The 25,437-nt window shown below is 36.6% G+C and overlaps 3 protein-coding genes across 4 annotated transcripts in view; 1 reads left to right on the forward strand and 2 right to left on the reverse strand.

The window, feature by feature from the left end:
• The window catches only part of IKZF3 (IKAROS family zinc finger 3), a 93,394-nt gene extending 79,499 nt beyond the window's left edge, over positions 1-13,895 (reverse strand). Inside the window, exon 1 of the mRNA XM_049635958.1 lies at positions 13,012-13,895. Within this exon, the coding sequence (XP_049491915.1) occupies positions 13,012-13,018 (7 nt within the window). The 5' untranslated portion in view covers positions 13,019-13,895. The remainder of the gene's footprint in view (positions 1-13,011) is intronic.
• On the reverse strand, positions 1,840-3,226 carry LOC125926486 (ATP synthase subunit ATP5MJ, mitochondrial-like). The gene has a single exon (XM_049635960.1). The coding sequence runs from the start codon at positions 2,836-2,838 to the stop codon at positions 2,656-2,658; it is 183 nt and encodes a 60-aa protein (XP_049491917.1). The 5' UTR covers positions 2,839-3,226; the 3' UTR covers positions 1,840-2,655.
• Positions 13,896-17,042: 3,147 nt separating the features above from the next.
• ZPBP2 (zona pellucida binding protein 2) lies at positions 17,043-24,977 on the forward strand. Of its 2 annotated transcripts, none has more exons than XM_049635961.1 (8): positions 17,043-17,266; positions 17,410-17,475; positions 18,614-18,739; positions 19,947-20,108; positions 20,687-20,905; positions 21,547-21,629; positions 23,075-23,255; positions 23,799-24,977. In XM_049635961.1, exons 1-8 carry the CDS (start codon positions 17,218-17,220, stop codon positions 23,891-23,893), a joined length of 981 nt encoding a protein of 326 aa, XP_049491918.1. In that variant the 5' UTR covers positions 17,043-17,217; the 3' UTR covers positions 23,894-24,977. The 2 variants fall into 2 exon arrangements, with proteins under 2 accessions (XP_049491918.1, XP_049491920.1); XM_049635963.1 differs by having other exon boundaries at positions 17,044-17,252.
• The last annotated feature ends 460 nt before the right edge of the window (positions 24,978-25,437 follow it).

The raw sequence follows: 25,437 nt of genomic DNA on the forward strand, positions 1-25,437 counted from the left end.
TGCATAAGTTATTCCTTATTTTTTATTCTTCTTTTTATTCCTTAATTTAAAAAAATCTATTGAACACTCAAACATTTTCAAATATCTAAAATCACAAACCTTAGCAATGCAATTATAATACTATCTTCCCGCTTTTGAAAAAAGTGACTTTCAAGGGTTTCTCATGATTCTTCTACAGAATACAGATTATATCTATACCAACCATCCACTAAAAAGGGCAGCATATATCTTAAAAATTCTCATGGTGAGGAAATGTATTTAAATGTTATGTGTCGGGGCGCCTGGGTGGCGCAGTCGGTTAAGCGTCCGACTTCAGCCAGGTCACGATCTTGCGGTCCGTGAGTTCGAGCCCCGCGTCAGGCTCTGGGCTGATGGCTCGGAGCCTGGAGCCTGTTTCCGATTCTGTGTTTCCCTCTCTCTCTGCCCCTCCCCCATTCATGCTCTGTCTCTCTCTGTCCCAAAAATAAATTAAAAAAATGTTGAAAAAAAAAAAATTAAAAAAAAAAAAAATAAATGTTATGTGTCAAGTATATATAAAGATATTTTCAGTGATAGCTAATACTCCAACCAAACTTCCCTGAGAATTGAGATTTCAAGATTTGTTTTAATTTTGGTGCTTGATATATATATATATATATATATATATTACAGATGGTTTAAGTGTTATTAGTCTTTGGAAAACAAAACAAACAAAATCTCTTGATCCACATTTCTCTCCAGCAACATGCCCACTTATTTCTCTGCCTCACCTCCTAGCTAATTTCTGGGGAAAATAGTCTGTATTAATGTTTCTACTTCCTCTGTTCCCTCCATCCCCACCACTCCACAAAAACCACTTTTGTTAAGGTCACTTAGCAAGTTTTATGTTGCCAAAACCAACTCACACTTTTTGTCCTCACTTTACTTGATTTTTCTGCAACATTGAACATAGCTGACCACCTACTCCTTCATGAAACACTCCCAACTCTTGAATTCCATTACACCATGCTCTGCTGGTTTTCCTCCTGTCTTGCTAGCTGCTCTTTCTCTTTTGCTGGCTCTTCCTCCTCTATCTGACCACTTAAGTTAGATGTTTCTCAAGGCTCAATCCTGGGCCCCCTTCATACAATACATTCTCTCTTTAGGTGATCCCATCCATTCTAATGGCATTAAATATCATCTATGTGCTGAAGATGACCAAATCTCTATCTCTAACCAAAAAAGAGTTTACCAACTCTGTCCCTCACCATTAATCTCCATATTAGCACTCTTTTTATTTCCTTCACAGCACTTAGTATTTTAATTATTTCATTTGTTATTTACTTGTTGGGGGCCTGTCTTCCTTACCTGACTCTAAATTCAGTGTCAGCAAAAGCATTGCCTGTCTTGTTTACTACTGTAATGCCAATATTTTGCATATGTGGCACATAATAGGCATTCAATAAATATTTTTTAAATGAAGAATGAATGAAGATTTCTGATTTTTGGATTAGGTTGTGTCACAAATGTATGACAATATAAGTAAAAAAATAAATGCTCTAAAGCTTTCATTGTTCAACTATCTTTTAAAATCAGCATTTAGGGGTGCCTGGGTGGCTCAGTCAGTTGAGCATCTGACTTCGGCCCAGGTCATGATCTCGCGGTCTGTGAGTTTGAGCCCCACATCAGGCTCACTGCTGTCAGCACACAGCCTGCTTCAGATTCTCTCTCTTCCTCTCTCTGCCCCTCCTCCACTTGCTCTCTCTCTCTCTCTCTCTCTCAAAAATAAACAGTAAAAAATGTTTTAAAAAAATAAAATCAGCAATTAAATAAAATATATATTCCAAATACATATATAAAGATGATCCACTACTAATCAAACATGTGCTATGAGAGTGATGATAAGCTACACTGACACTTTTCAAACTGTGGGCAAGGCTGATAAGATTTCAAATTTTTTTTTTTTAACGTTTATTTATTTTTGAGACGGAGAGAGACAGAGCATGAATGGGGGAGGGTCAGAGAGAGGGAGACACAGAATCCGAAACAGGCTCCAGGCTCTGAGCTGTCAGCACAGAGCCCGACGCGGGGCTCGAACCCACGGACCGTGTGATCATGACCCGAGCCGAAGTTGGCCGCTTAACCGACTGAGCCACCCAGGCGCCCCAAGGCTGATAAGATTTCAATATGCACAAGAATTCCCTAGGAACCTTGTTAAAATGCAGATTTTAATTCAGCAAGTCTGGCCTAAGATTCTGCATTTGTAACAACTGCCAGATGTTGCTGATGCTGGTCCACAGATTATATTTAGATTGGCAAGGGTCTAAAGGATACCTGTAAATGATTTATGAACTAAAATAAACATTTGCTAGACCTCAACTTTGTGTCTAGTACTATACAAGATGATTTTCATAAACATTATCTTATTTAGGCTGTGGCTGTTCTCTTGTAGTACAGTAAACTTAGAAAGATTCTCAACCTAATCTATCAAGGCCAAGTGTCTTCCTTTTATTTTTATTTTTTATTTATTTATTTTTTGCATCTCACAGTTACATCTATTCATGCCACAAAGGAAACAACATGTCTACAAGTGTACAGCGATGTTTCACGTTTCTATCCAACAGAGCACAGAACTAACTTACTGAGATTTATAGACAGACTGACGTTCCAGCTGATGTGTATTCCAAGTAAACCTGGTTAATGATGACCACAAGCAAGTGCAGGACTCAAAGTTTTCAAAGCTTTATTTCTTTTATAATCATTCCCGATTTTATAAACAATGAAGCCCATCAACTCCATTCCTACCCAAATCTCCTGGTACACTTGAGTATAGTAGGGCTTCATGGGGACCCAAACATTTTTAAAAAGGCTTTGAAGCATCTTGGTGAAAGACCCCCAGCTCAGACCACTCTGATGCACACAGTCGATGACTCAGAAAGAAGTGTCCCCCTTTTAGAAAAAATATTTTGTAATACCTCTTTTATCATCATGAATTAAATATAACCTATCCACACATGTGAGTTTTTTAATAAAGCCCCAACTGTCATATAAAGATAAAAAAATAACAAAATAATTTGTCTTTCAATATGTAAATATCCCAGCACAATCATTCTAGAAAACATAATATTATTGTAGTCAGATATATTTGTAGAGTCACCATGAATGTAAGGGCTAAAAATGCAGAAGGATACAGGTTGCATCAATAATGGCAAAAGAGTCTTGGCTCTCAACATAACAAAGAATCATCTCCTCTTCATTTATATAGTAGTTGCATTGCTAGACAACTTAGGCTGTATTAAAACCATCCAAAAATACTTCATGTTTATACATAAAATGGAGTTAGGTTCTGGCAGTCATTAGACATAAAATGTTACTAAGTTTCAGAAAAAGGGATAAATTCCAACCTGGAATGAAGAATGGCTTCCTAAAAGGAATGGCATTTGTGATGGAACATAATGGATGAATGAGGATTTCAATGGGATTGTGGTGCTATTAACAGTGTTGAGAAATCAGGAGAAGTTGGTTTGGATTGGAGAGACAGACAATGAGTTAATTTTTGGACTTGTTGGGTTTGAACAACATTAGAAAAATGGGGAGTTAGGAAAAGTAATGCATGTTCAGGGAATACTAAGCAGTCCAGCATAACATTAGAGGACAGACGTTATCTCTGACAAGGCATATTGAAGCTACATTGTGGATTATCTTAAATGTCTTACTAAGAAATCCTTAAAATGGTTTTTTCAGTAGGGGAGTGACTTGATATTTTAGGAAGATCATTCTGGCAGCAATCCTCAAAATGGATGGATTGAAGGAGGCAAGTCTATATACAGGATTACCAGCAGAAAAAAAACATGTTAACAGTCTGAATGGATAGTTTTCAAAATGTGTTCTATGGAACTCCAGGGTTCCAGAGGGCTGCCACAGGTGCTCATCTGTGTCAGGAGAAGGAAAGGGCCAGCAGCTAGGTAGGCCTAGCAGTAGTCTCTTGCCTTCTCCCTCCTCTTAACTGGAACATCACACTTGCATCTGTCCCACATAAGATTTTTGGACACAAGGGCATTCTGTTGATAAAAACAATTTTTTTTCCTGTTTTTGTGTCTTATCCAAATTCTTATTTAACTGTGAGCATGACCATGGAATATCCCAAGGAGCCATCATATAATCATCAGTGTCATTGTATAGAGTACTAGCTACAAGATCTAAGAGCCATTACATTAATTCTTAATATCAACTTTTTAAAATCATTATGTGTCCCATTATACAGAGTATGTCTCCATCCCTAAATTAGATTACCTGTAAAAATTCTCCAGGTTTTCTTAGGTTTGGGGCAAACAGGACTATATTAGGTCATTGATGTCTGCAATGGAAAACTGTGGAGTCCTTTGAGAATCTCCAAATTTCTTTTATTGAGATGTGCATTGAGGCTGTTGGCTAGGATAACACATAAACTCTATACTTGTGTACTCTGGTCTCTCAGTCCTACTAATTTAAATTTGAGGTAGATGGCACAAGAACAGACACTCAGATCAATGGAACAGAATAGAGAACCCAGAAATGGACCCACAAATGTATGGCCAACCAATCTTTGACAAAGCAGGAAAGAATACCCAATGGAATAAAGACAGTCTCTTCAGCAACTGGTGCTGGAAAAACTGGACAGTGACATGCAGAAAAATGAACCTGGACCACTTTCTTACACCATACACAAAAATAAACTCAAAATGGATGAAAGACCTAAATGTAAGACAGGAAGCCATCAAAATCCTCTTGGAAAAAGCAGGCATAAACCTCTTTGACCTTGGCTGCAGCAACTTCTTACTCTGGAAGCAAGAGTAAGAAGGGAGGCAAGGGAAACAAAAGCAAAAATGAACTACTGGGACCTCATCAAAATAAAAAGCTTCTGCACAGCAAAGGAAATAATCAGCAAAGCTAAAAGGCAACCTACAGAATGGGAGAAGATATTTGCAAACGACATATCAGATAAAGGGTTAGTATCCAAAATCTATAAAGAACTTATCAAACTCAACACCCAAAAAATAAATAATCCAGTGAAGAAATGGGCAAAAGACATGAATAGACACTTCTCCAAGGAAGACATCCAGATGGCCAACCGACACATGAAAAATGCTCAACATCACTCATCATCAGGGAAATACAAATTGAAACCACCATGAGATACCACCGCACACCTGTCAGAATGGCTAACACTAACAACTCAGGCAACAACAGATGTTGGTGAGGATGCGGAGAAAGAGGATCTCTTTCGCACTGCTGGTGGGAATGCAAACTGGTGCAGCCACTCTGGAAAACAGTATGGAGTTTCCTCAAAAAATTAAAAATAGAACTACCCTACGACCCAGCAATTGCACTACTAGGTATTTATCCAAGGGATACAGATGTGCTGTTTCGAAGGGGCACGTGCACCCCAATGTTTACAGCATCACTATCAACAATAGCTGAAGTATGGAAAGAGCCCAAATGTCCATCAACTGGTGAATGGTTAAAGAAGATTTGGTTTATATATACAATGGGGTATTACTCAGGATGAAAAAGAATGAAATCTTGCCATTTGCAACTATGTGGATGGAACTGGAGGGTATTATGCTAAGTGAAATTAGTCAGAGAAAGACAAATATCCTATGACTTCACTCATATGAGGACTTTAAGATGCAAAACAGATGAACATAAGGGAAGCAAAAATAATATAAAAACAGGGAGGGGACAAAACATAAGAGACTCTTAAATATGGAGAACACACAGAGTGTTACTGGAGGGGTTGTGGGAGGGGGGATGGGCTAAATGGGTAAGGGGCATTAAGGAATCTACTCCTGAAATCATTGTTGCACTATATGCTAACTAACTTGGATGTAAATTAAAAAAATAAATTAAATTTTAAAAAACCAAGTAGGATATATAAATAACTTCTTCAAATCAGTAAGAAAAAAGAAAACCCAATTAAAAAATGTGCAAAAAAAGGTGAGATAGGACTTTTATATACATTATCCTATTTAAACCTTTACAAAAGCCCTAACATTTACAAATTTCCACATATTATTGTATTCCTTCAGGATCACTCACAAAGAGTCAAAACAACAGGTTATATTCACAAATGCCAAGCGTCTATCTTATACTGAATTATTGTTTATCAAACAAGCTCACAATCTTATTTCTACCATGCATGAAAAATGTTAAAATAATGACTCATCCTAAATCGTTCACCCACTGAATTTTGTTTTTATGGTAGTAAGCAGAAGTGTGTTGGTTAGGATGGTCCATAAAGTCTTTTGTCCTGCTGAAATAATTCTCAAACCAAGACAGGTAGCAAATCGGTGGTTTACACCAGTTACGAATAACTTCTCTCATTTGGTCCCCTTGAATCCACTGGCACACAACTACTTTAGACAAATATCTCATGCAGCCCAATGGGCCAACTATTTCTCAAGGTTTGAATGGTACAACATAACATCCACAGTACCAAAATGAAGTTAGGAAGCTTAGCCTTAACAAAGGAAGTTGTAGAACCAAGGGAAAAGGAGTTTAATTTCTAACAATCACAACTTACAGAACTTGCTGAATCTTAGACAATACTGGCTTCCAGAGACTACTTAGTTAAAAAGCATCTATTTCTATCCCAGGAGTTTTTAAAATTGTTTTTGAAGAGAGACTTCATTTTTCAAATGAAATCTTACAGAGATTGCCATACATAAAATACATAGAGGAGTATCTTAGTATACAGTATAGTAAGTTCAAATATGTAATAATTACCAAAAGGTCAAACAATGAGAACAATATGCCTTTTAATAAAAACTAAAAATCTATAGATATGGATGAAACTTACAGCTTTATATCAGCATCAACACATACATTATTCTATATTTTGTCTTGTCAATATGAAAAAAATGAAGATGCATATATATAAAAACTGTTACCACTTGCAAGAGTTTCACCTTATTATTTCAGGAGAGTTTGTTTGTTTGTTTGCCTAGTAGGCTTCACACGCAGCACAGAGCCCAGCACAGGGCTTGAATTTATGACCCTGAGATCAAGACTAGAGCTGAGATCAAGAGTCAGATGATTAAGTGACTGAGCCACCCAGGCACCTGTATTTCAGAATAGTTTTTAAACTATCTTTGTTTCAAAGTTGAATCACTCAAAATATTTAACAATTCTTCACATTCTTTAACTCTGAACATAAAAATAAGACAAGAAGTACCCCCAACACTTACAATAAGTATTTTAAAAATTTATAATATATAATCATGATGTGTTTTTTTGTTATTGAGCAGTTGGTTACTACACTGTAACAAAAGCATGTCCCAACCACCTTAGCCTGAGCCTTTATAGGTACTTAATTAAACACAGGGAATAGAAGAGTTAATGATGTTCTTAATTCAATAATTTTACATGAGCAAATATGCACAGGAAAAAAACCAAGAGGGCAGAACCGTAATCTTACTCATCACATTTATAAAATGCTAATATTTCAAAGAGTTTCAAAGAGTTGATTTAAAAAAGTTTCACTTTGAGGTCAGAGTATAAATTTATACATTGATAATCTTCAACACATTAAAATTTGGTAAATGATAACTCATGAAAGTCAAATGAAATTTAAATCAAGTTAGCCTCTGATGCACATACATGGTACTGTCTATACTGCATGCAAGCATAAAATCAACTATTAATGAGTATTAGCAAGTCCTTTCCTAATTACAGAGATAAAGATAGATGATAGCAAAAATGATTAGTTGTTAAATATTATAAAAATTAGTTACTTAGTTTTCAGACTGGAGCTATTATTATATATTAACTATGATGTAATTCCACATCTATAAAAAATTTTTGTAGGTTTGTGAGCATGATCTTTTTTCATACCCACAGCCTACATGACTACTATTACAGGAAACTCTTCTGATGTGCCAAATATTCTGATAAGTTAATAGTCTCTCAAATAGATATCACTTTGCAAGTGAACTGATATGCTGTGTTAGAGAACTCAAATTAAGTATATTATTGTCAACTTTAAGAATCAAAACATTTGTTGTGAAAAATGGTTTATTGTGGAAAGTGCAGTGCTTCATCGACATAAAGAATGCTGCAAAAATTTTAAACAAATCCATAAGTTAGAGGGCACTATATTATTTTTCCCAGAGTAGAGTCAATATTGGATTAGAAAAAGATGGTACTATTCATATTGTTAGATTTAGTCAACATTCCAGACTCTTCTACCAAACCTTTTACAGTACCTCTGACAAATTAACCAGCATAATTATCTAGTTTCAATGTCATTATTTTCTTTACTCTCTTTGCCCTAAAAGCTGAACAAATAAATAATCAAATGACGAAACACACAGGCAACTCATTCATTAATTTGTTCAATAAATATGACTGTTGTTGTACTATGTGCTGAGGAATGGGCTGATGATAAAAAATATGCCTATGCTTTGGAACCTGACAGTCTAGGAAGGGCTACAGGTATGTTAACAACCAAAATAAGCAAGAAATCTAGTTAAGTAATCTTTTAGATAATTAGGAGTTATAACTAAAAAATGTAGCTTTGTATTGTTTCATCAGTGATGCTACTGAAATGTTTTCAATTTCTCTTATTTTAAAAAGTTTCCTTTATAAACCCACAAATAATCTGAGGTACCAAAAATTTCATCTCTAAGAACATACATTAACAAATACAATTTGTAATATGCTGCCAATTCTATTGATACAAAAAGTCAGGAGGTAAGTGTTCCATTAATACATTTTATTCTGTTTCATATCTTTTATTAAACACTTACTTTTTATGTCTCTTAGAGGAAACACATATCTAATATAATATGGTATCAACTCCACATTATTTTGATTTACTCTACAACACTTTGGACTCTAAGAACTTTAATTTTGGATGCAGAAAGCAGATTTCAATTAAGACTGAAAAAATTATTCATAATCACTGGGGATTAAAGTATTTTGATAGGCTATATAGTAATAATAACTGTTATACATAGATTACATTTCAAATAATCTACATATAATAGAAATATAATTGTTTCATTATTTCATCTTTTTTTAGTGATTCAAAAGGCCTTAGAGTCATCCTTATGCTTTTTAATTATTATAAATTTACCAGCTAATGAAGAGTTATATTTTTAAAAAGCTAGATAGCAGAATGCACTCTATGTCCTTGTGATGTTTAGAATCTCTTTTCACAATAATTAATGAACCCTTAGCATGAAAACATCATTTATTAAGCACCTACTACAGGCAAGTTTCTGTATTAATCACTCAGTTCTTCTCATACATGGTCTACATTGAATGACTGATAAAAGATCTATGACTAACATTTTAGTACTAAATAAGTGAGTATATACAGTTAATATATTGACAAGTTTATAATAATGTATTAAAAAGGTATTACTGGAAAGTTGTATGCTAATTTTACAGTGTCATTTCTATCTTACTGACTGAGAAAGCAAATTTCTGTTCATATTTGATCCATATTTTAATAGACTTACATGTAATCCTGAAATCTGCTGATGTATAGCTAATAGATAAGATTTTGCCTTAAGGCTAGTTTAGCCAAAAAAAAAAAATAATAACATTTTTGTTTTCTCTGTTTTTTCTATTATACCATTTAATTAAATACTTTAAAATTTTTCTGAGTTCTATCAAAGAATTGCTAGCACCAATCTCCTACTCATAGAAATTAATTAAATAAAAGGTGTCATATAAACATAATGAAAATTACTTTTCAGCACTATTTTCTTAATTGAATGCAACAAACTGTGAGGGTCTTTTATGAACAGAAACTATTTCTGACACCGAGCACACAAAAATAAAACATACTCTCTGCCCTCTAAGAGCTTAAAGACCAGTGGGGTTAGAAACATTTAAAGCAATAAATACAACTGGCAGAAGTGTGTACAGAAAGGAAAGGACCTTGGCCTAGGTGAAGGGAGGTGAGGGACCAGTAGGGAGACCACCAGAAGGCATCAGAGAAGGTCATCAGAAGGAGGGCACCTGCAGAGCGAAGGATGAGTAAGCATAACCAGGTAGAAAATGGGCTGAAAATCTTAGTGAAGACATGGAAGTGTGAAATAGCATATTGGATCATAGGAAGTACACACAGGAGTTTTCTAAAATTATATTCTGTCAGGATCCTGTGACCTTTCTGTCATTTTTGTTCCTTTGAACTTTACCATTTCATCCTTCATATGCTCATAATGGAGGGCTAGTAAACTCCACCATTTGGAGGCTATATCTCTGTAAAACTCAACCATCCAAAGCATAGAAAGGGACCTAGAAGTGAAAAATGGCTTCCACAAAAGCCATGTGATAAGAAGCAGAAGCTGACATCAAGGAAACAAAATTTGTTCAATAACCCTGGAATATTTAGTGTAGGGGCATTCAGCTCTGCACAGTTCAAATCCCCCATAAGAATATACTATAGAACATTACCTGATGGTCAGAATAGTGACTCAAGGTTACCAAGATAAAGTGATCTCTCATGTACTTTGTTTATAAGACAGGGAGGAGGCTGTGTAATAAATGCACTTAGAAAGATCTCTACCCAATATCATTTAAATAGAAAGGTTTTATATTAAATGAGAAACATGCCAATACCTATGAAATCCATTTTTGTGAACCACCTCATTTCTCAACCATAACAAAAAGAAGATACTGTTATTATAACACAAATTACAAAACTTAGCAACATCAAGAGTCTTTGGATAGAAAATACTTAGGATCAAAGATTGTGAGAAAAGAAAAAAGTTACAGCTTTTGATTTATTATATGCATTAACTTTTCATTTTTACATGACAAAATTTCAATTTCAAAGCTTATTTCATCTGAAATCATAATAGAAAGTCTCAATAAACATCTATTGATGAATGAATTTGAAAAAGATTTTATATGTTGAAGGAATGACTAAACAGCTTCACATTTTGCAATAAACTATAGCATGTAAATTTTACCACCAAATTAGGCAGAAAATAAAGGTATTCCATAAAGTATTCTACTTTCTTATACTACCAAGAAATGAGAGGTATACATTCCAGGTCAAATTTCTTTTTATTGAGAACAAAATGTCAAGATAATATAAAAATATTTTAAATATCAAACACATGGACCAGATTAGTCAATCTCGGGTGGCAGTAAAGAACTAGATATTTTACTGCATCAAATACTCTGTCCTCAGGGACCTGATGTGAGCACAGCCAAATTCATATCATTAACCTTTTCTTTTCTTTCAAGTTTTTGCATTAAGCATACTATATACCATCCATCTCTACGGACCTATGAATTTAATCTAGACATATAAACTCACAGTTGATCACTGCCTATATTCCAGATTCCATCTCTTTCCATTTATAGTTTGTGCATTCTAAACCAAATTCTATACAAGTTTTCATTCCTTTCTTTTTCAGAGAGCCTTTATTCAGGCTTATCTAAAAGTCTTTGTTAAGGGCATTACTATCCCAAATTATGCTATTTATTTAATAATTTCTTTATTTCACATTAAATAAATGAATCCAAGAGTATTAACATTTACAGGGAAACACTCTAGTTTCCATGGATTTACACTATTCTGCATGTTAGTCTGGAGAAGTGAAATGATTAGGAATAAGAAAAAATAGTGTTGAATATTGATTTATGACTTCACAAAATAAATTCAGCAATTCATTTATAATAATTAAAGCATGAGAATTTTTAAAATTATTTTTTCATAGTGTACAGTGACCTAATTTTTTTTCCTGTTCTTGGTCAACAAAGCCTTTACATGTTAACAATTATACTTCATAGACCATTTTTAAAATATTCACAGTGTCAATTTTAAGAGTTATTTTTTTAAACCCTAATAATTTAAAATTTTAAAAGCATAGTTTTTCATAAAACACTTGAAGCATTATTCATAATGGCTATTTAAAAGTTGTCATATCCATACTAAACACATACTGTTTATTGACTTATTGTTTGACATTCTACTTAAAGAAAAAAAAATTTTTATATGGGCCACAGCAGTTAGAAAAATTGTAAGCATACCCAGGTACAAACTGAAGATTCAGGACCACAATATTGCACTTAATTATATTTTGAAGGAAAAAAAAAAAGTTCTGCCACATGTATCTGGTGTCTCAAAGTAGTTAATTAAATTTAAATAACTTTATATACTCTAGATCTAGAGTTGCCAAAGATCAATTCATTAATATGAAAAAAACATGTTATTCATAATATTTATCAAATTAACATTTTAATTAGGTGTCAGTATCTCATTTATTAAGAGAATGAATCCATTTCTCACAAATTCTAGTTTTCCAAATATCAGCACCTTCCCCAACTTGAAATGCATTCCCCAACTTGAAAATCTTCCATTTTCAGAGTGTAACAAACCCTTGTTGAAAAGTTTACAACAATGGTGTGAAATTTTAGTTATCCCAAGTAAGTATATACTGAAAATTTTTGAGAAGTGAGGATAGTTTCACGACTCTCAAAATTAATTCAAATGAAACTTTTTAATTGAGCCTGGTTTTTGCTTTGGATAAAGGACCATTAGAAGATCGAGTTCCAAGGGAACCACAAGTGCCAACCAGTTTAAAATTTACCTTCCCCATATGACAGCATTTACTCTTAGAAGAAGAAAAACTGTTAAGTTTAATTCTAAATAAGTCACTAAGGTTAGCCTGAATCCAATGGACACTGAGGCCATGGAAGAAAAAAAACATCCAAAAGAATCAATTATTCCAACCCAGGTTTGCTGCCATTTCAGGGACGCCCCATAAGTACTATTCCTCTGCAGACTTCGAGTTGAGCCCTCATGTCTGACAACCCTTAAGACATAAAATTGCGGAGAAATTATCACTTCCCAAAGTTAGGTGGGGGTTGGGGGGGGGGGCAAAATGAGAGATGTATAAGAACTACACGCTTTGCCCTCTGAAATGCCTCATACTTTTGACAAAAGAAATAAATAGAAGCAAAACCGAGATTCAGAAGGTACTCTCTCTGCTGCGTGCACCGGTCGAGCTTTTCAAAGACCCTTAGAAAAGAAGCGGGCTGGAGGCTCACCTTCCATCTCGCTGCCGGGCTGGGTTGGGCTGGAGCTGCCGCTCTGGCTACCCGGCCGCTCCACGTGCTCCTGCCGTCGCCGGGACGCAGCGCGCAGCTGGCGGGAGATTCCCGGCGCGGGGAGTCCCCGGGATCACGCCGCCGCGTCGGCGCAGATTGAAAGGGGCAGGAGCGGGCGACCCGCCGGTGCACAGGGTTACAGCGGCGCTGGCTGGCGGCGGCTTTAAAGCACGTTCACCGCGGAGCGCCCGAGGTTCCTCACCTCCAGCCCCTTTTTGAATGTCAAACCCGAGAACCCAGATGGGATGGAAATGGCCCATCAGTAAATTGTCCCAAAGTGTCTAAGAAGGATAACGGATGGGAGCGTAATATATGGGGGAAGAGGGGCTCTGGATTGTTTCTTACAAGTTTAAGTTCAAAGAGGTTTGTCTTAAGTGTAACAAGATCTGGAACTTTTGGTCTAGATTGGGGGATGATAGCCATGAATACTACCAAAGAGAACACACTTCATTTGAAGTATTATGTTTTTCTTCTTCAGTTTTGCTTTTCACGTGATAATTCTTCGTCCAAGTTTTCAGAAAACTCTAAGTTCAAAAGGATTTAGGCACTTTTATCAACTCAACTTTTTCATTTCGCGAAGCAAAAATTCTCTCACTTTTATTTTCCTGTCTGAAAACTGTTGCCACCACTCACAAAATACTATGCACTCTATTTACGTGTGTTTATTTTCTATTACTCTGACTTCTTCAAAGGAGGATCTAAGACAGCTTACCAAAAAATGCACACACACACACACACACACACACACACACACACGCTGTATCAGAAAAGTAAGTAAAGTAAATAGAGCTAAGGAGGGGGGGGTGATAAGATAGTAAAATTAACTCAAAGATGTTACTGCACAAAAATGTACCAATCAACATCTTTCCCCAACATCCCTCCCTCTTTATAGAGGTAAAGCACAAATTTGACTATAGGAAAAGGAAAGGGGAAGTGACCACATAACAATATTTCAAAAGCAGAACTTTTCTTCACATTGAAGTCTAAGGGACATTGTTTTGGTGAATCCTTATAAAGATATCCATTGTTTTGAATTGGACATGTGAATGATTCTCAAAAAGGCCACTTCCACCCTTGCTAGAAAATTACATTGTTAGTGTATATTTCAGACTTAAGGTTGGGAGTTTGCGCATCAGCAGACCATATCAAAAGAAACCCACACTTACAAGTTAAAATATACATGTTGTAATTTTATGAATTTTAGTTTATTTTAAATATGCCTTGGTATAGGAGGCATACACACACATACATATAGGCATGTGTATCTATATACATACACATACATGTGTGGTGGGCAATTTTTCTTTAATGAGTAAATAAGTTGCATTGGCTTTAATATCATGACACCAGTGTGGTATCTCTGTAGCTTGTAGGGGTTGGAGTTCTACAGGATAGTGTCAATTTTGGAGAAATACTCTAAACACAAGTCTAATTATAGTATTGAAAGGGGAAATTTGTTGTTTGTTAGTTTCTAAAAGCAAAAATAGCACATCAAAAGTAGCAGAAGAGGAACTGTAAATTTTCACAGGGATGGTTTAAGGATGAATAGTTGTTTGGTTATTAAAAGGATGTAAAAACTTTTATTACACTTAGCAGTGGAACATGTTACTACTCTGTAAATTATTAGTTCAAAATGGAGTATTTCAGACTCAGAGAATGGTACTTAAGGGAATAGATAAAAAGTAGATGCATGAAATAATTTACCTAGCTACTCCATCCTCAAGGAGGTGGATCATAAATCCCCAATCTTTAAGTGTGGGCTGCACATAGTGACTTCCTTCCAAAGTGCACAGTATGAAAGAGAGGAAAAAGAGTAACTTTCGAGTAGAGAAACCTGACAAACACTACCTTAGCCAGATGAGCAAGATAACATCAAGAGTGATTGGGGCGCCTGGGTGGCGCAGTCGGTTAAGCGTCCGACTTCAGCCAGGTCACGATCTCGCGGTCCGTGAGTTTGAGCCCCGCGTCAGGCTCTGGGCTGATGGCTCGGAGCCTGGAGCCTGTTTCCGATTCTGTGTCTCCCTCTCTCTCTGCCCCTCCCCCGTTCATGCTCTGTCTCTCTCTGTCCCAAAAATAAATAAAAAACGTTGAAAAAAAAAATTAAAAAAAAAGAGTGATAAAGCATGTTGGCAGTATGTATCCTTAATATGATGTGATGGGAATGGCACTTTACCTCTATTGTCTTCCACCCCAGTATCTATAACCTTAGTATAATAATGAGAAACATCAGACAAATTCCAATAGAGAGGCATTCTGCAAAGTACCTAACCAGTGAAGGTCAGGTCAATGTCATCAAAATTGTCATTAACTGTCAAAGTTATCAAAAATAAGAAATGTCTGAAAAACTGTCACAGCCAAGAAGAACCTAAGGAGACACGATGACTTAATGTACTATGGGATTCTGGAGCAGAAAAAAAGGGCATGAGGTAAAAACGAAGGAAACTAAATAAAGTACATGCTTTATTTAATAGTAATGCATCAGCACTGGTTCATTAACTGTATGAAATGTACTGTACTAATGTAAGATGGCAATAGGAGGGAAAACTAGGTGGGAGCATGTGAGAACTCTGTACTATACTCCCCATTTTCCCATAAATCTAAAACTGTTTTAAAATTAAAAGTTTATTTTAGAAGAATGGACACGTACTTGCAGCAAACAACCATGACTCGTTTAGTTTAGTCTCTCCTCACAGTAGTCAAAGTTTATCACACAGGATTTATAAGGATCGATTTACTTATAATAACTGGGAAGCTACCAAAGGTACTTTGACTAACACTGGAAAGTCAAACTACTAGGGAATTAAAGATAATGCCTAAATCTGTCTCCACTATCACCACCTTAAGAAAGGAACAGTTGAGACTAAACCATGAATCTAGACACAGTAACTGACATGGGTGGATCTGACTCACTGAGTCACATTTCATGGCTTCAGCTATGTAGGTATAATTAACAGTGACTCAAAATGAAATCACTGACAAAGGTTGCTCCTGGACCATCTGAGATAGTCCAAGTACTGACTTGGCTCAAAGGAAATAAAACTGAAAACTCTTGATCTCACCCCAAATAATCATTCTGCACCCTGTCTGAACCTTGGTCTCTTTACCCACCAGCTTACTCAAAACCACCACCCAGGGTGTCCCACCGCTAAGAAATAGACAACAAACAGGCCACCAAACTGGTGGCCAAGAAGGAACCGTGAATGACGGGGCACGGTCTCTTTCAGAGAGAGCTCTGTGATCTCGACTCATTTGTCATCGATCCCCACAGGGAAAGCAGAGCTGGGGATCTTGCCCTTTCAAATGGGTCCGTTTTCAAAAGATTACTTCACAACCCTAGATAAATTTGCATGGGGGTCTCCCCACACCCTCTGATACTGGGATGTGGAAAATAAAGGTTAAATGTTCCTCTCGAGTGGGAAGGGCTGGAGATGCCTTGTTGGCGCACTAGTGGTTCCTCAGGTTCTTCGTTTGGGGGGTAGGAAATGCAGTTAGGTAAAAATCGGGTGGAAGAGTTTGGAAAAGATTGTGCACACAACTTCAGGCAGAATTCATGAGAACCAAGGCACAGGAAATTTCCACAAGCTCTTTGTGTCCTGTGGGGTGAAATTTCTCCGACGCTTCTCCCTCTCTCCGGTCCTAATGTAATTGCATCTCTCACTTGCCTTACCCCATCGTCCCACTGGGAGCCCGCAGTGTTCCTCTCGTACGTAGATCTCTTCAGCCTCCAGAAAGGTTAAGTAACCGAAACGTGCAGCCTTGACTTCTTTAACTTTACTCCTTCCTTCTCCCAGGAGCCGTTCACAGAATTAAGTCGCGGAGAGCGCGGGAAAATGACACCACCAGTCGCCAGGCGTGTGGCGCGAGGCACTCGCACGAGGGCGGCCGAGTGTGCGCGAGAGGGCGGGGCGCTCGCCTCCGGCGCTCAGGCCCAGCGCGCGCCGGCCCCGCCCCCGCGCGCGAGCTCCCGGAGCGCGCACGCGCGCTCTCCTAGGCGTCCGCTCCGCGGTAGCTACGGACGGGTAGGGGAGGTGATCCCGGCGGTTTGCTCCGCTCTGTGGAGGAGAGATGGGGAGGCGTTGGGCTGGGGCTGAGGTAGGAAGGAGCCCGCCCCTCGACGCCTCCCTCGACGCTAGCCCCTGAGCCGTGATGCGAGCGTGGGTCCTACTCTCTGCGGTGCTCTGGTACCTCACTGGAGGTGGGGCTCCTCCCGCTCGGTCCTCCCCCCACAGCCTTGTCCCTCTTCCCAGTCCTGTCCCCTCCGCTTCTCCCCGCCCTAACCCCACTGTGAGCCCCGGCTCCTCTTCTACCGAAAAAGTCAGTGGTTTCTTTCTTCCGCAGCTGGAGGTCGGCGTTCTTCGGAACGCACAAGCAAAGGTTTCATTTATGGCAAGCCCGGACACCCAGGTACTAAGGACTCTTCACCCGCAGAGTCTGTCAGAAGAGCGGGGGGAGCAGTGGACCTGCTTAAGGTTCTTCCAGCAGAGGGAAAGGGAGAGAAAGTTCATTGACCATCCACCTGGTGCTTGGCACTCTCGTCCTTTCATCCTTACAGAGACCCTGCTACACCTTAGTGTATCACCTGGCCTAAAGTCGCACAGCTCGTCAGGAGCTAGGATTCAATCCAGATCTTTCTCTGATGCCACCTTTCTTCCAGGCATCTCTACTGCTTTGCAACATGCAAGGCCCACTCAGAGTGATTTCCGGGGCTGCAAGTCCTCTGTTTGGAGTTCCTACACATCCTTTAAGGCTCAGCTCAAATGTTGTTTATCACTATGATAACACTTCCCCACACTCCCCAAGGAAAAATTGGTCGCACAGGCTAACTTGAGATAACTTTGGGATAACTTTGGGCATTTGTCATGTTTGGAAGCTCTCCATGTTTGGAGTCCCTCCCCTTTTCACCACCTGCCAAACCGTGGGACGGTACCTTCTTTGTATGTTCAGGGGCTGGCATTCAGTAGACTTTTTTTTTTTTTTTTTAATTTTAAAGGTGTTTTTTTTTTTTTTTAATTTATTTATTTTGAGAGAGAGTGAGTGCCAGCAGGGGAGGGGAGTGCAAACATGGGAGGGAGAGAATCCCAAGCAGGCTCTACCTGCGGGGAGCCAGACCCAGACAGAGCTGGATCCCAGGACTCTGGGATCATGACCTAGGCAGAAACCAAGTAAGCATCTGAGGCTCAGCCCACTGAGCCACCCAAGGGCCCCCCTTTTCTGATCTTTAAATTGATTCCACTAACCCTTCAAAAAATTGATTCAAGTGAGTTCTGAATCTGTACATTAAAATGAACTAAATGCATCATGTACATTTTTATAAACAAAACTATATCACAGAAAAAAAATATTTACTATCAATCTAGAGTTTTAAAAACTTGTAAGAAGCAAGAAGGAATTTATATTTGTATTCTAAATGTTATAATGATAGGCTATTTTTTCAAATAGGGAAATCCAAAAAGAATTAGTGTGTCCTTGAGACAAAATGGTAGGACGTGTATTTCTTAATTTTGCTAATAATATGGCTATATGTTATTTTATTTTGTCACAGTGAAATTATATGTAAAATTACATCATCATAGCCCAGTCCTTGTCTGTATGGATTTTAGACGTGCTAAAAAAGAAACAGTGGACCCCACCTACATATGGATTGGGCCTAATGAAAAGCCATTAACAGGTAATTTGTTTGATATCAGTATCTTCTTTTAAAATGATATGGACTTTTTTAAAAAGAAAAGCACTGTCACTTATTGGAATGAACAAATTGAAATTTAATTTTTTTAGTGTTTATTTATTTTTATTATTATTTTTAATGTTTATTTATTTCTGAGACAGAGACAGAGCATGAGTGGGGGAGGGGCAAAGAGAGAGGGAGACACAGAATCCGAAGCAGTCTCCAGGCTCTGAGCTGTCAGCACAGAGCCCAACTCGTGACTCAAACTCACAAACCGTGAGATAATGACCTGAGCTGAAGTCGGTCACTCAACCGACTGAGCCACCCAGGCACCCCTAGTGTTTATTTATTTTTGAGAGCCAAAATCAAGTCAGTGGCCCAACCGACTGAGCCACCTAGGTGCCCTGAAATTTATTTATTTTTTAAATTATTTTTTTTAAGTTTTATTTATTTATTTCAAGAAGACAGAGACAGCGTGAGCAGGGGAGGAGGAGAGAGAGAGGAAGAGAAAGAGAATCCCAAGCAGCCTCTGCACTGTTAGTACAGAGCCTGACGCAAGGCTCGAACTCACAAAACCGTGAGGCCAACCTGAGCCAAAACCGAAAGCTGGATGCCTGGGCCATGCAGGCACTCCTGAAATTTAATTTTAACTGGGGTTTCACTTGCTCCATACTTAGACAAATCATGTTATGTATCTTGCTCTGTGCCTTATTTTCTCTGTATGTAAAAACCAGCATGCAAACCTTTTGTACCTTACTTCTCAGAGCGGTATTAGTTCAAAAGTTTTTATAAAACCTAAAAGTTATCTTTGTAGTATCTGTATTGGAGATGAATATCCAATATATACTTTTTCATGATGTTAGAAGAGTTTTGGAGAATATTAGCATTAATTTCTGTTTTACATGAGGAAATTGTGTAGTACTACAGAGCAGAATAATTTCATTTACTAAGTTACCAGCATAAACCAATTGAAATTAGAGGCCAAGAACCAAGTTAAAGAAAACCATAATATATTTCAAAAGTGTGCTTACCTCATGTGGCTTTCCACAAGAGTATAACAGAATTAAGATTTCTTTTAATTCTTGAAGTTAAATGTTTAAATAGTCCATTAATTTTTAAATTTTTGTATTTATTTGTAACCCCAAGTTTACTAAATAGTGTCTGAATTGTTATATGTTAAACAACCAAATAATTTACTATTTCTGTTTAGGAAATAATCAAATAAATATAACTAAAACAGGAAAGCTGATGGTGAAAGATTTTCTGGAGGCTTTGTCTGGACTTTACACATGTACTCTTTCTTATAAGACTGTCAAAGCAGAAACCCAAGAAGAAACAATAGTAAAGCAGAGATATGACTTTATGATCTTTGGTAAGACTATGGGCACATTTTAACTTATACATTTAGTTTGGATAAGAATTAAGTGTATGGTCTCTTCATTTAGTGAGAATGACCACACAAACTCTTAAATTGACATCTAGATAGTATGTCCTTAACAATCCTCTTTCAGCCTCCCACTTCCCACCCTCTAGGTATGCAAGTATAATCTACCATATCACAATTTTGCCAAGTAATTTAAAAACTGATGTTAATTCTATAAAAGTAAATTGATGATCCTTTTCACTGGACTGTGCTGAGAGCAGTGACACTTTCTGCATTTTAAGCTATTCCACCATTTTATTTTTTTATACTGTTAACATATCTATCTATCCAGCCATTTCTTCTCTTGTACTGATTAGATAACACATCAGATGAAAACAACCTTTTTTCATTAAAGTTATTAGTTTTATATATTTTTTAGAACAAACTGATAAAACGTTTTTATTAGATAAATTTCTATGCTGATTTGCAAGATTAATGGGATTTCATATTACATGTTATTTGCAAGTTCTTTGGTAGAAGAAATTAATGGTAAGCACAATTGTTTTTATTCTCATAATTTTTTAAAGCCTATCGGGAACCTGATTACTCATATCAGATGGCTGTACGTTTTACCACAAAGTCTTGTGAAGGAAGATATAATGACCTGCTTTTTAGAGTGCTGAAGAAAATCTTGGATAATTTAATCTCTGATTTGTCGTGCCATGTCATAGAACCATCATATAAATGCCATTTTGTTAAAATTCCAAAACACGGCCTCATACATGAGCTATTTATAGCCTTTCAAGGTAAAAAAAATTTTTTAACATTTCTTTAATGTGAGATATCTTACAAATAGTAGGCCCTAAATGTTTGTTATGCACTAAAGCATATTGTTGGTCCTAGCCTGGTTATGGTTTTAAAAATCAATGTTTTAATTATTTACCTTAAACGACAATATATTTTTGCTTACCTCTTTTTAAATTTTTTTAAATAGGCTCCATGCCCAACATGGGGCTTGAACTCACAACCCCAAGATCAAGAGTTGCATGCTCTACTGACTGAGCCAGCCAGGCACCCCTGAGCAGCCAGGCTGCTTATCTTTTAGAAGTCAATATCACTTTATAAATATGGCCTTTAACTATGCAGCTAATATTTAATTTATAAATTCTTATAAAATTTTAAATTGTATTTTTGAGAAGAACTTAATAAAAGAGAAGAACCAAACCAAATTTATTTCCATTCATTTTAAACCCTTGTAGTTACTTTGATTAGCCCCCAGATGGAGTGAAATAATAATGTATAAATTATTCAACTTGTGTATTTTACTTTATCACTAAGATTAGGTAAACACATGTACACATGCATACTAAATTCAGCACTGGAGGCTTTGTTGGAATGTTTGGAACTTTTTAGAATTCTTTTGTGAAGGTGTTTTATTTCTCTCCAGTTAATCCTTTTGCACCAGGGTGGAAAGGTGCATGCAATGATTCTGCTGACTGTGAAGATATCACTAATCATAATATCCTCCAGGTAAGAATTTCAATGTAGGGGGAAAGTATTTGAATAGTTAACAAAGCTGTGTAAAAATTGTTGTGAATATTTTATTAATTTAAAAGTTTCTTCAAAAATCTATTCCTCCATGTTGTGAATATTTATCAATAATAGACATTCTAAGCAGGTAGATTTAAATTATTCTTTTTAAAAATATAAAGTATATTGATTTTTGGCTTTAGTTTTTTAAAATTTTTTTAATGTTTATTTATTATTTTTGAGAGAGAGAAAGAGAACACAAGGGCAGGGACAGAGAGAGAGGGAGACACAGAATCTGAAGCAGGCTCTAGGCTCTGAGCTGTCAGCACAGAGCCCAATGCGGGGCTCAAACTCACAAACTGAGAGATCATGACCTGAGCGTAAGTCAGATGCCTAACCCGCTGAGCCACCCAAGTGCCCCTAGTTTCAGTTTTTACTTACTATTTATTTATTTGTTTGTTTGTTTATTTTTGAGAGAGAAAGACAGAGTGTGAGCAGGGGAGGGGCCGAGAGAGGGAGACACAGAATAGGAAGCAGGCTTCAGGCTCTAAGCTGTCAGCACAGAGCCCAAAGCAGGGCTTGAACTCACAAAGGGTGAGATCATGACCTGAGCGGAAGTCGGACACTTGACTGGCTGAGCCACCAAGGCGCTTCTCCCCCCACCCCGCCACCACCAACCACTGGTTTCAGTTTTTAAAGCAGAGATTGTGAGAGTCTGGGCCATCTCAAGATGTTTTGTTTTGGAATAATACATCTAGAATAATATGTAGCTCTCCAGGTTAATATTATGTATTTCTTCTATGATAGAAGAATGGACCCCTGGTTTTTGTTTCCCAAATGGCAACTAAGTAGCATCTTGAAGAACAACCCCACAATCATGTAATCCTAGGTTAAACCAGTAGTTCTTCCAAAATTGTATCTATGCTGGTCATTATAGTTGCTTTCCCTCTGCCATTCTCAGAAGCTAAGGACATAGTCTAAAAAAATCCCTTTACTCTCCTGATTTAGTTCCTTGAGCCCTTAATATTGTGCATGGCTTATGGAAAGCACTCAGTTAATATTAATTATTATTAAATTCTGTGCTCAAAAAATAAAATGTACATTATTAGTTTTAATGCTGATTAGAGAACAGTTTTGGTTTCCATTTTGCTTGGCTCTTTGGAATAAGAAATAATGAACTCTCAGTTGTCTACACATGGAATAGACATGCTGCAAATAATTTAAACCTCAATTTAATTTTTCTTAACCATTGCACATATGAATTGACAATAATTGATAAGGTCAAGGCTAGACTAATTTTCGTATTTACACACAACTTTTTAGGAATTCATCTGTTGCATAAAGCATGACATGTTTGTACTATGTTTCATTGCCTCTGATACAGGAGGATAAATTTGGTTCACAGTTTAGTAATTGTACTTCTCTCTGGTATTTTAAAATCTTAGGCAAGAGATCGGATAGAAGAATTTTTCCGGAGCCAAGCATATATTTACTACCACGACTTTAATAAAACTATACCAGCTATGCATTTTGTGGACCACAGTTTTCAAGTAGTACGTATGGATAGCTGTCGTCCAGGCTTTGGAAAAAATGAAGGTCTACACAGTAATTGTGCTAGCTGTTGCGGTAATTATAAAATATAAATATCTAAATATTTAGATTATATAGTCAGAAGAATAGATGAATAATTCCCTTAGGATAATTGAATATAGTGATTCTTTCACAAAAAGTTATATTTAAAGGGAAGTAAAATTCAAAGCCCAGATTTCTAATTATCTTCATGTATATTAATTTTTCCTAATTCATTCTTTTGTATTATGATACATCTCTATAGTATTCTGAGTTAAGCTCCTAGGCTATGAAGGAAAATGACAGAATGGTCCTACCTAGAAAACAGCATTAGAAATAGGAGCTTGTAAATGGGGCACTGCAAAAGATACTATAAAATGCTGATTTTAAAGGAAAAAATAGGATTCTGACTTTCTCCTACCTTTCCTCAAATTACAATGTTTCAAACTCATAATCTTTCACAACTTAATTGGCTGAACATTACTCAGTATAACATGGGTATAGAAACAGTGTGATATTGAGGGCAGATTTATATTACTAGTATAAAATACCTCTAACTGAAATTATAATAATCTACTCCATGTTTTTTTTCCTCTACAGTGGCTTGTAGTCCTGGGACTTTTAGTCCTGATGTTGATGTTACTTGTCAAAACTGCGTTTCTGTCCGTATTTATGGAGCTAAATCTTGCACATAAACTTCAAACAAAAAATCGTAATATGAAGACTAGAGGTGAAAGTATTGTTACTTGCTTGTGGAGGTGGGGAACATAAGATAATTTGTTCACATCCCAGAGCATCATAGATCCATTAAGTAAGATCAGTAAGACCAGAGCATTGGAAAACATACATTTTAGGAACTTTAAAAAGATAGTTGACATGGCATTTGCAAGAAGGAATTTAATATCTCCAGTGTACAAAGGAAAGTGTTTTAGTGGATGATTTTCAATGAAATATGTTTTGCTGTTTACAAACTGAATTTGTTGCTCTGTACTTAAGGCTATATTAAGATCAAAAAGAGTAGCAAAGTATAATATAATAAAAAACTTTATACCTCCCATATATTAATTTGTTTGAAATCACTCTGATATGATATAAAGGCCTATATTTTACCGTTGTAATTAGAACCAAAAAAGTTATTTATTTTGGTCCCTTTGCTTTTAGTTTTTAAAATAATTAAGACTTTTTAAAAATACAGTTTTAGATTTATAGAATAACTGAGATATTAGAGTTCCACATACCCACTCCAGCTCATGCCATCACCCCTTTCCGGTTTCCTCTATTATTAACCTCCTGCGTTAGTGTGATACATTTGTTACATTAATGAACTAATGTTGATACATTATTATTAACTATAGTTCATAGTTTACATTAAGGTTCATTCTTTGTATTATACAGTTCTGTGGGGTTTGATGAATGCATAATGCCTTGTGTTTACCATTACAGTTTCATACAGAATAGTTTTCACCACCCTAAAAATCCTGTGTGCTTTACCTATTCATCTCTCCCTCTTGCTCCACAACCCTTGACACCACTGATTTTTTTATTATCTCTATAATTTTGCCTTTGCCCAAATGTCATGTACTTGGAATTATATAGTGTTCAGACTTTTCAGGCTTGCTTCTTTCACTTAGTAATATGCATTTAAGATTCCTCCATGTCTCTTTGTGACTTGATAGATCATTTTTTATTGCTGAGTAATATCCCATTGTATGGATTTATAAAGGACATCTTGGTTGCTTCTAGTTTTGGGTGATTATGAATAAAGCTGCTGTAAACATTTGTGTGCATGTTTTGTGTGGACATAAGTTTTCAACTCAATTGCATAAATACCTAGAAGTGTGATTGCTGTGTTGTATGGTAAGAATATGTTTAGTTTTGTAAGAAACTGACAAATAATCTCCCAAATTGGTTTACCATTTTTGTGTTCTCACCAGCAATTAATGTGTTCTTCTTGCTTCTCATCCTCACCAGCTTTTGGTATTTTCAGTTTTTTGGATTTTGGACATTCTGAAGTATATAGTGGTATTTCATTGTTGTTTTAATTTGAAATTTTCTAATGACATCTGATGCTGAGCATCTTTTCATATAATTATTTGTGTATCTTCTTTGATTAGATCTTCTTTGTCCAGATCTTTGTTCATTTTTTTTGTTGGATCGTTTTATTCTCTTATTGCTGAGTTCTAAGAGTTCTTTGTATATTTTAGCTACAAGTTCCTTACATGTTTTGAACATATTTTCT

The sequence above is a fragment of the Panthera uncia genome, chromosome E1, assembly GCF_023721935.1.
Source record: "Panthera uncia isolate 11264 chromosome E1, Puncia_PCG_1.0, whole genome shotgun sequence".
Lineage (NCBI taxonomy): Eukaryota > Metazoa > Chordata > Mammalia > Carnivora > Felidae > Panthera > Panthera uncia.